Source organism: Delphinus delphis, chromosome 16 (assembly GCF_949987515.2).
Source record: "Delphinus delphis chromosome 16, mDelDel1.2, whole genome shotgun sequence".
Classification (NCBI taxonomy): Eukaryota; Metazoa; Chordata; class Mammalia; order Artiodactyla; family Delphinidae; genus Delphinus; species Delphinus delphis.
In genome coordinates, this window is record NC_082698.1 from 78,896,353 (window position 1) to 78,908,150 (window position 11,798).

The 11,798-nt window shown below is 37.1% G+C and overlaps 1 protein-coding gene across 5 annotated transcripts in view; it reads left to right on the plus strand.

The window, feature by feature from the left end:
* The window catches only part of ARID4B (AT-rich interaction domain 4B), a 126,792-nt gene that overhangs the window by 106,672 nt on the left and 8,322 nt on the right, over nt 1-11,798 (plus strand). For all 5 annotated transcript variants that reach the window (XM_060035042.2, XM_060035039.2, XM_060035038.2 and 2 more), the window contains 3 exons: nt 2,049-2,247; nt 7,152-8,366; nt 11,612-11,725. In XM_060035042.2, coding sequence (XP_059891025.1) covers nt 2,049-2,247; nt 7,152-8,366; nt 11,612-11,725 — 1,528 coding nt within the window. The remainder of the gene's footprint in view (nt 1-2,048; nt 2,248-7,151; nt 8,367-11,611; nt 11,726-11,798) is intronic.

Consider the following 11,798-nt stretch of genomic DNA (forward strand, 5'->3'; position numbering starts at 1 on the left):
TCTCACTGTGAAATTGGGCCCATATTTTTAAAGTTTTGGTATAGCAACTCAGTAGCTACAACTCAGGACACTCTTGGTCTTTATTGGAAGTCATGCTACATTTAGCATCGCTCTAAGCTACTAGAAGAGCTGTGTGTGTGTGTGGCACTAACAAGCCAGTTTCCTTACACAGAGCAAGTTTTAGAAGTAGTATTTCTCAGGTAGAAGATAGGGTAGGGGGTAGGAGAATCAATGTTAGAATATTACACTTGGGGAATTTTTTCTAAATATTTATTTAATTCTCAATTTAGTTTTCGGCCCCTTCCAGGCATTTAAAATTCTGGGTCATAAGGGAAGAGGCATGTGAATTTTGAAAAAGCTTCCAAGAAAATATTTAATATTGTATACCCATCACTCGATCTCATCTGACTGTGAGAACCACTATTTTCAAGGCTGTCCTCTGATAGGCGTTAAAAGCCATATTTGAAATTTGCGTGGGGTAGACTATTTTTGCCTTCATAATGCATGGTATATTATGATCTGTGGTATAAAGTGATGAAAAGGCTGGCAAGAATAGGAAAATGAGAAGAGCACTAATCATTGAGAGGTTTTGGTAGTCTACCTACACATAAGCCGCCTCAGTGCATCCAGAGAATTCAGCCCACGTGCTCTAAGTCAGTGGATCTCACACTTGAACATGTGTTACAGTCACCTGAAGGACTTGTTGAAACTCAGATTGGCCCATCCCCAGCGTTTCTGATTCACTAGATCTGAGTCTGGTTCGAGGAGTTTTCACTTCTAACAAATTCCCAGAAGATGCTAATGTCGCTGGGCCAGAGTCCACACTTAGAGAACCACTACCCTGAACAGAATAACTTCTCCTCTAGTATCCAGAATGATACTAATTACATACCGTCTTTGGGAGAATTGTAAAAATAGTCAGTCATGTTCTATATTCTCACTATATAACAGGACTTCAGAATTGTTTACTTCTACGTAGTGCTCTACATTATCATTTAGAAGCTTGTCTAAATTATTTTTCCTATAAATTTTTTTTGTAATTATTTTATTTATTTATCTTTGGCTGCATTGGGTCTTCGTTGCTGAGTGCGGGCTTTCTCTAGTTGCCGTGAGTGGGGGCTACTCTTCGTTGTGGTGCGCGGGCTTCTCATTGCGGTGGCTTCTCTTGTTGCGGAGCACGGGCTCTAGGCACGTGGGCTTCAGTAGTTGTGGCACGTGGGCTCAGTAGTTGTGGCACGTGGGCTCAGTAGTTGTGGCTTGAGGGCTCTAGAGCGCAGACTCAATAGTTGTGGCACATGGGTTTAGTTGCCCTGCGGCATATGGGATCTTCCCGGACCAGGGCTCAAACCCGTGTCCCCTGCATTGGCAGGCGGGTTCTTAACCACTGTGCCACCAGGGAAGTCCTATAAATAATTTCTAAAACAAATTTAAAAAATAGTTTCCAAGAAATATATTAACCTCTGCTCATCTGTTCGTAAATAGAGAATTTCAAAAAATTTCTCATTTTTTCCTGAAACATTATCAGTCATACAGGAGGGTTGCCCCACTGACTTGACTTTATAGCAAGTCATTTGTTTGTTACTCCCTGCTGTCAACTGAATGAAGATATTTGAAGTTGTGTAATTCCCAACTCTCATTTTATATTGAGAATCTTACAGGTTTTAGAACTATCAGCTTGAAATTATGTTTCTGTTTTTTTTAGTGAATATTTAATTTAAGCCTATTGTGATTTAATTTTTACAGACTTTGTAACACCAATTATTAGCAGTAGGGAAGTTTGATAGTCTTAATTGCCTATCTGATTGCTAATTTATTTCCACTATTAAAATATAAATATTAGACAAAAACTTATTTCTCATCCTGTAGTATTTGTTAAATAACTTTGAAAAAACATTTCTGTTTTGTGGGACTGTTTGTATTCTTTCTTTGTATGTTTTTTAATAATAGTCTGTAATGTTGAGTTAAAAATGAATTTTAACATTGTTACTAATAAATGCCTCATGATCTGTATGGCTAACATGGGATACCTTTTTTTTTTCTTAACCTAGAATAAATTAGACAAAGAAAAAGACAAAGATGAAAAGTATTCTCCTAAGAACTGTAAACTTCGGCGCTTGTCAAAACCACCATTTCAGACAAATCCATCTCCTGAAATGGTATCCAAACTGGATCTTACTGATGCCAAAAACTCTGATACAGCTCATATTAAATCCATAGAAATCACTTCTATCCTTAATGGACTTCAAGGTAAACATAACAAATATCCTGTTGCATGCAAGTATTTGTTTTAATTTTTATAAATCAAATTCTATAAAGGTAATTCAGTGACATTATCAAATTCTCTGTTTTTAACTGAACCAGAATTTTGTTGACTCTGTTATTACTTGAAATAAAATCAGCCATTGATTGAGGCTTGGAAATCTTTCTGTTATTAGTAGAGCTGAGGGCACCATTAGATTTCAGTTAAAATTTAATATTCAACCTCTGGTACTATTACTGTGTTCTTTTCAGGTACCATCCTTTCTGTAGCCATGTAAAACATAGTTTGTATTATGCAATATCAGAGTATAAAATTATACTGAACTTTTTGTAAAGAATACCAAACTTTGCTTATCTTGATTACATTTATTATGATCTCTTTTATGATGTCCTTATTGCTTAATGTTTAAGGCAGGATGAAGTTTAACAAATAATAAAAGTAATGAGTACTGGAGGGGAAGATTTTTGTAAATCTGACTGGCAGGAAAGAGAGAATCTGATCTGTCAAATGAAATAAAAGAATGTATCTCCATAAAACTGCTTTACATTTCTTAAAAAAAAAACACAAACTTTACATTTCTTATAACTTAAGAGAGTTTGAATTTTTATTGATTTTGAATGTAATGGAAATTGTTTTTCTCTCTTATTTCAGATGGATATTTATTATTTGTAAATATCTAAATATCCTAAAGTTCATTTTTCGTAATTTTCTACTATATCAGAAATACAGAACAGTATATGGAAATATATATATAATTTAAAGAATAATGATACGAATATTGTATGTCTACCACAGTGGTGACCAAGTAGTATTTACTTAAAATAGTTATGTCTCCCTGAAAAGTAATTAATATTCTGACTTAATCATTCTTTTACTTTTCTTTAGAATTATATTAAACCTATATATATTCCTAAAGAGGATATTATTTAGTTTTCTGAAAACCGTGGCGAGCGTAAACCTAGCTATGTAAAAAAGGCAGTATTTCCACTTAGATGAAGGCTCCCTGAGAATGTTATCTGAATAGACTCTCTAGGTCATATTAAGCTTCTTTGTGAGTCTACAAAAGCCTCTGGAAGGGAATTCAGTAGGGCAAGGTAATGAGGCCGTTCTGGGAAACATCGGGGCTCCCCACAGGGATATCTGACGTAGTCTCAGAGGGTGACCAAAAGGAATATGTTCAGTGGGAGTAGGAAGGTCCTGTGCGTTTTCAGACTCCAGGCTTCCCAGACATACGCCTGGCTTTCAGGCGTAGGTCAAAACAAAATGTTTTTGCTGGGTAAAGTGACGTCATTATCCGATTCAGGTGATGGCACACAAGACATTGAGGGGAGAGCTGGAATTTCATCACCAAATGGTGGAAACAAGCTAAAATACATACAAAGAATCTAGTTGATGGCAGGAGGCATCTTGGGGATGATAGCCCTCCATGTGACTTCCTTTGGAAATACACTGCACGGTCTGCACTGGTTTCCTTCTACATCTGATGCACAGTTCTCTTCCTGGGAACTTTTTAGAGCTCTCTCTTCAAAGCGGTCCCTAGAATTTCTTTGTTTTGGATATCTGATGTGTTTTTTTAACCTTCTTTGGTATACTCATTGTGGTGGAGCACATTCTCTAGTAAATTTTAAGAACAAGTGAATAAGAGGGAAGATACATTTTTAGAGACTGTCCATATCTGAAAATATCTTTATTCATGGTTTAGTGGGGTTGGACGTTTTTCCTTAATTATTTTACTGACATTGTTCCACTGTTTTTTTGCTTACAGTGTTATTTCTGTGAAGTCCAGAGCTCTTCTAGTTTCTGATTCTTTGTATGTGACTTGTTTTATTGCTTGTTTTTGCCTTTCCCTTTTTCTGGAATCTTGAATCTTTGTTTCTAATGTCCTAAAATTTCACAGGATTATACCTTGTGTGGATGTATTTTCATCCACTGTGGTGTGTACTTACTAAGTTGTTTCATTCTAGAAACTTGTGTCTTTCTGTTCTGGATAGTTTTCATGAATTATTTTGTTGATTTCCTCCTCTGCATTTCACTGTTCTCTCTCTCTCTCTCTCTCTCTCTCTCTCTCTGTCTCTCAGCCTGCCATTATATTGCTATTGAACCTTCTGCAGTATACTCTAATATTCTTATCTTTTGGCAGGGACATATTACTTATTCTTTTGTCTTTTTCCTCTAATTTCTTAGAAATTTTCTCAACTTTATCTTTTAGTCCTTTTACTATTTAATTTACTGCTGTAATGCTTATTGACAGCTGTAATGTTTTTAATTTTCAAGAACTCTGTTTTCTGCATGCTTTATACAATTCTGTTCTTGTACAATATCTTATGTTTCTGATTTTATTTTATTTTTTATTTTTTTTTTACTGAAGTATAGTTGATTTACAATGTTGTGTTAGTTTCCGAGTACAACAGAGTGGTTCAGTTACACATATATATATACATATTCTTTTTCATATTCTTTTCCATTATGGTTTATTACAGGATTTTGAATATAGTTCCCTGTGCTATACAGGACCTTGTTGTCTATTTTATATATAGTATTTTGTATCTGCTAATCCCAAACTCCTAACTTATCCCTCCCCACCCCCTTTACCCTTTGGTAATCATAAGCTTATTTTCTATGTCTGTGAAATCTGTTTCTGTTTCATAAATAAATTTATTTGTGTAATATTTTAGATTCCACATATAAGTGATATCATATGGTATCAATATGTCTTTCTCTTTCTGACTTACTTTGCTTAGTATGATAATCTCTAGGTCTCTCCATGTTGCTGCAAATGGCATTCTTTCATTCTTTTTTTTATGGCTGAGTAGCATTCCATTGTATATATGTACCGCATCTTCTTTATCCAGTCATCTGTCAGTGGACATTTAGGTTGCTTCCATGTCTTGGCTGTTATAAATAGTGCTGCTGTGAACATTGGGGTGCATGTATCTTTTCAAATTATAGTTTTCTCTGGATATATATTATCAGGAGTGGGACTGCTGGATCATATGGCAACTCTGTTTTTAGTCTTTTTAAGGAACCTCCATACTGTTTTCCATAGTGGCTGGACCAAGTTACATTCCCACTAACAGTGTAGGAGAGTTCCCTTTTCTCCACACCCTCTCCAGCATTTGTTATTTGTAGACTTTTTAAATGATGGCCATTCTGACTGCTGTGAGGTGGTACCACATTGTAGTTTTGATTTGCATTTCTCTAATAATTAGTGAGGTTGAGCATTTTTTCGTGTGCCTGTTGGCCATCTGTATGTCTTTTTTGGAGAAATGTCTGTTTACGTTTTCTGCCCACTTTTCAGTAGGTTTTTTTTTTTTTTTATTGAGTTGTATGAGCTATTTTTATATTTTGGTAATTAAGCCCTTGTCCGTTGCATCATTTGCAGACATTTTCTCCCAGTCCATAGGTTGTCTTTTCATTTTGTTTGTGGTTTCCTTTGCTGTGCAAAAGCTTGTAAGTTTGCTTAGGTCCATTTGTTTATTTTTGCTTTTATTTCTGTTGCCTTGGAAGATGAACCTAAGAAAACACTGGTACAATTTATGTCAGAGAATGTTTTGCCTATGTTCTCTTCTAGGAGTTTTATGGTGTCATGTCTTATACTTAAGTCTTTAAGCCATTTTGAGTTTATTTTTGTGTATGGAGTGAGGATGTGTTCTAACTTCATTGATTCACATGCGGCTGTCCAACTTCCCAACACCACTTGCGTAGAAAGTGTGGCAGAAGGGAGTAGAGGTATTAATAAGAGAGAAAATCCTCACTGCTTATACGTATCAACGAATGGCATATTATTAAGAGATAACGATAGTAACTATCAGAGGAAATAGTTACAACATTTTGGAGGCTGGGGAGGGAAGAAAAGAGCTTTTGGTGTTTTATTATGAGTCTAAATTTGTTTTAACCATGTACATGTATTGCTTGAATAATTTTAAAAATTCAATTATTTAGGAACACATTGAAACGATTAAATGTTTTTAACCATCTTAACTGTATCAATTATTTTTTACTTTTAACAAATTTAGCTAAAGAATATACATGGACTTCTCTGTAGAGTGTAGTGTAGTTAAGATTCTAAATTCTGGAGTCAGACGACTTAGATTTAGATTTGATCTTGACTTATTTTAGCTCTTTGGGGTGGTTTACTTAGCCTCTCTAACTCCTAGTCTCCTAAACTATAAAATGGGGCTAATAACACGCTCATAGGGTTATGGTGAGATTGAATGAGATGATCTGTGCATTGCATTTCAAGGTACCTGACATATAACAGTTTCTCAATAAATGGTATGTTAAAATCATAATAAAAACTATTATTTTTTAATAGTTAATTGAATTTATTTACTAAAATGAACATTTAAGAAATAAATTCTATAGATACGTTTATATAAAGTCTAAGTTACTTAATTATGTTGTTCTTTAAAGCATCTACCGTGGAAATACATTGCTCACAAAATCTTTGAATGATCATTGCTACATTAAAAATGAAGGCTACGCTTTTATAAGAATATAGACTTTGGAGTTAGAACAACCTTGGACTACATCCTAACTCCCCTATTTTGTGCTCATAAATTTGTAGAAAATTCTTTCTTTTTTATAATCAGCTTTACTGAGGTATAATTTACGAACAATGAAAGTCACCACTTTTATGTTTACAATTTGATGAGTTTTGGCAGAAGTATACAGTAGTGTCACTACCACTATAGTCATGATATAGAACATTTCCATCATTGGGTGAATGTCTTCACTTTCTGAAGCTCAGTTTCCTCACTTGTAAAACGAGGATAAAACCTAGCAACCTGGGGTAGTTATAAACATAGGAACTAGTCCATGTTTATGTTAGCTGGCACAGAGAAGACATTGCTAGTGTTCTGATCATACTCGTTTTCTCTTTCTTTTCTAGCTTCTGAAAGTTCTGCTGACGACAGTGAGCAAGAGGATGAGACAGGTGTTCAAGACCTAGATAACAATGGCAAAGAAGAGTCTAAGGTTGATCATTTGACCCACACCAGAAATGATCTTATTTCAAAAGAGGAACAGAACAGTTCATCTTTGCTAGAAGAAAACAAAGTCCATGCAGATTTGGTAATAGCCAAATCCGCGTCGAAATCTCCAGAAAGATTAAGAAAAGATATAGAAGGATTATCCGAAGATACGGATTATGAGGAAGAAGATGACATCACAAAAAAGAGAAAGGATGTCAAGAAGGACGCCACAGACAAATCTTCAAAGCCACCGGCAAAACGTGGTAAGAGAAGGTATTGCAATACCGAGGAGTGTTTAAAAACCGGATCACCTGGCAAAAAGGAAGAGAAGGCCAAGAGCAAAGAACCCCTCTGCATAGAAAACAGTAGCAACAGCTCTTCAGATGAAGATGAAGAAGAAAAATCAAAAGCAAAGACGACACCAACTAAGAAATACAACGGTTTGGAGGAGAAAAGAAAGTCTCTGCGGACAACTGGTTTCTATTCAGGATTTTCAGAAGTTGCCGAAAAAAGGATAAAACTTTCAAATAACTCTGATGAAAGACTTCAGAACAGCAGAGCTAAAGATCGAAAAGATGTCTGGTCAAGTATTCAGGGACAGTGGCCTAAAAAAACGCTGAAAGAGCTTTTCTCCGACTCTGACACCGAGGCTGCAGCCTCCCCGCCCCATCCTGCCCCGGAGGAGGGCCCGGTGGAGGGGTCCCTGCAGACCGTGGCCGAGGAGGAGAGCTGCTCCCCCGGCGCGGAGCTGGCTGCCCCGCCGCCACCCAGTGCCGACGACAAACCCACCGAGGAAAAGCCGGCGGAGGTCAGTGACAAAAAATCGGAATTTCCGAGTAGTGGCAGTAACTCAGTGCTCAACACCCCTCCCACGACACCCGAGTCGCCTTCCTCAGTCACCGTGACGGAAGCCAGTCGGCAGCCGTCTTCTGTAACAGTATCGGAGCCGCTGGCCCCAAACCAAGAAGAAGTCCGCAGTATCAAGAGTGAGACTGATAGCACAATCGAAGTGGATAGTGTGGCCGGGGAGCTCCAGGACCTCCAGTCGGAAGGGAACAGCTCGCCCGCGGGCTTCGACGCCAGCGTGAGCTCCAGCAGCAGTAATCAGCCCGAAGCAGAGCATCCTGAGAAAGGTGAGGTGCGCAGGGCTCTGTTCCCTTACGGGTTTATAGTATCTCTCGTTACAAGTGTGAGGTGTTTACATGGAGTACTTGTGTGAACGTGGCAGAAACAGAAATTTGGAAGGTAATTTGTTGTAAGGAAGAGTGGAGTGTGTTTAAAAGCTTGAGAAGAACTGAATGTCCTCTGCTTCAGCTGCCCCTGCCATTTCACAGCCGACCAGACACGTGCTAGAAACCGCACCCAGGCCCAAATTCAGACCTACTTGAAAACTCACGATGCACTGAGTGACTGTATGGCGTGAGCGGCTTAAATATATTTGTGTAACATTGTGTTTGCCCTTGCCGTGTGCAGTTTCTCACAAACATTTTGATTTACTGACAGAACCCTCCACCTTTAACCAAATACTGTATGTGCGAGGTTGGAGCAACCAGCTCTGCAGGCACTGCTTTCCTCAGACAACCGTGTCAGACTGATTTTCAAGCCTTTGTACAGGAATTTGATGCTTTCTTAGATGCAGAGCTTCCAAATTTGAAGGACCAGTGTCTCTGTTAATAACCTATAGTAATACTCTTGATTTTTCCATGAAGTTGAAATTAGTACTGAAATTAGTACTTCCCGAAAGTATTAGTGGCTTTTTGATGGTGCTGTAGCTCTACTTCTGTCATCATTTTACTTATAAACCACTTCACTGAGGTGTCTTTAAATTAATATGCTCTAGGCTGACACTTGGCTTTGAAACACACTTTTCCAGTATAAAGATACAGCACTAGGGTATGTATTTTATATAACATACCAGATTTTATTATGCTAACTTCAGGTGTTTAGCTAAACTTAAAAAAGAGATATGATCCAGACCAAATTAGTTAATTCCAAGTTTTCTCACACAAACCTTTTTTTTTTCTTTTTCTAGTTTCCTTGAGATATAATTGACATAACATTATCACAAATTTTGACTTAAAACGTTTAAAGAAATTAAGTAAAAAATATAGTTGCGGGCTTCCCTGGTGGCGCAGTGGTTGAGAGTCCGCCTGCCGATGCAGGGGATACGGGTTCGTGCCCTGGTCCGGGAGGATCCCACGTGCCGCAGAGCGGCTGGGCCCGTGAGCCATGGCCGCTGAGCCTGCGCGTCCGGAGCCTGTGCTCTGCAACGGGAGAGGCCACAACAGTGAGAGGCCCGCGTACCGCAAAAAAAAAAAAAAAAAAATATATATATATATACACATATATATATATATGTAGTTGCAGTAAATTTTCTTTTTTGTACATTCACACACACAGCTACTGTGATTATGTTTGTGTGCCATACTATCTCATGGAACTGAATTATCCAGGCATAAATAGAGTAATCCTGAAAATGAAAGAAGCATTTATCACAGATGATTAGAGAGGCTTTCAACTATTTCAATAATATGATAAACTTTTTTTTTCCTTGTAAATTTATTTATTTTTGGCTGCATTGGGTCTTCTTTGTTGCTGCGCGCGGGCTTTCTCTAGTTGCGGCAAGCGGGGTCTACTCTTCCTTGCGGTGCATGGGTTTCTCATTGCAGTGGCTTCTCTTGTTACGGAGCACAGTCTCCAGGTGTGCAGGCTTCAGTAGTTGTGACACGCAGGCTTCTCTCTACTTGTGGCATGCGGGCTCCAGAGTGCGCAGGCTCATTAATTGCAACTCACGGGCTCTCTAGTTTGGCACGTGGGCTCCAGAGCGCATGGGCTCTTTAGCTGTGGTGCACCAGCTCAGTTGCCCCGCGGCATGTGGGATCTCAGTTCCCTTACCAGAGATTGAACCCGCGTCCCCTGCATTGGAAGGCAGATTCTTAACCACTGGACCGCCAGGGAAGTCCCAGAATTCACTTGATTTTAAAAGTAAAAATGTAAGGGACTTCCCTGGCGGTCCAGTGGTTAAGCCTCCGTGCTTCCACTGCAGGGGGCATGGGTTTGATCCCCAGTCAGGGAATTAAGATCCTGCATGCCTCCTGGCATGGCCATTTAAAAAAAAAAAAAAGTGAAAATGTAAGTTTTACAATTTAGATTTAGGATTGCCTTCCAGTGTAGCCTACAGTAAGCTTTTTATTTCTTGTAGCTGAAAGTTTCAGAAATAAACTCTTGGAGAGAAATCTGGCAATTGTTTTTAAGATTCTGTACTTTAATATAGATAATATCTAAATCACTTTCTTTATGTTTCATTTTGTTATATTAAAAGAGCATTAGGAAAAGTTATCTATTAGATGTAACCCATTAAAAAAACAGAAAACTGAGAACTTACAAACAAGACATTTAATAGCCTGTTCCATTTTTTACCAACGAAGCCATGTCTTGTATATTCATGGTTGATTTTACCATTGTAACAGGACTAAGAAACATTTTTTTTTAAACAAACATGGCATAATTCTATCATGGTATTAATTATATTGTGTTATTATAGTATCTGACTTCGGAATGGAATAGAGATTAAGACTTCATTAATGTCAGGAAAAAGATTACTGTATAGTCTGAGAAACAATGCATATAATTAGGAAGATATAGAAAAACAGTAGATGCTGAGGATCAGATTAGTGGCTGAGAAACTATAGTTTGGAGTAATGATTGATCATTGAAGGTTGGGCATTGGGGAAGGTAGGACTTGGGCTTGTCCTTGAAGAAAGGGAGACATTTATAATATTTTGGAATAAACTACTATGCTAGATTTGTAAATGGTATACGTGTTAACCATTGCCCTGGGAGCTAAGTTATTGTTGTTGTAAATTTATAATAAATTGTCTGTATAATAAATTTGTTATTATAATTGTGAATTACTACTAAAATTTATTCCATTAATATTGTCATTAAAATTTTCATTAATATCATTATAATACATATAATTACTATTTTAACCTGTAGTTAAATCTTAATATTTTGGTTTTATTGAATTTTAACAAATTTCAGCTTTTATTTTCATTATATACCTTTTTTTGAATTACTAGACTCATAAACTCCCAGTACTATATTGAGAACTATATTCAGTTTATATCTGATTTTTCTAAGAATGATGTGCATACTTTATCTGCTTTTTAAAAAACTCTAATTATGTGTAATAATTCAGCTCATTAATGATGATTTATTTTAAAAATTGTGGTAATTTCTATGACAAATTATAAATCTCATAAAAAACAGGTACAGTCTCAGAATTGGTCTATTCTTCTAGAATGTGGAATTAATTTATACCTGGGGCAAGCTTGATTTTATTTTGTGTTACTTAATAATTTCTTTCCCATCAAAGCCTGTACAGGTCAGAAAAGAGTGAAAGAAGCTCAGGGAGGAGGAAGTTCATCAAAAAAGCAGAAACGAAGCCATAAAGCAACAGTGGTAAACAACAAAAAGAAAGGCAAAGGCAGTAAGTGTGAAATCTCTAAAGTTTTTAAATATAAAGATAATGGTGGATATGTCTTTTCCCCATTAAGAAAAGG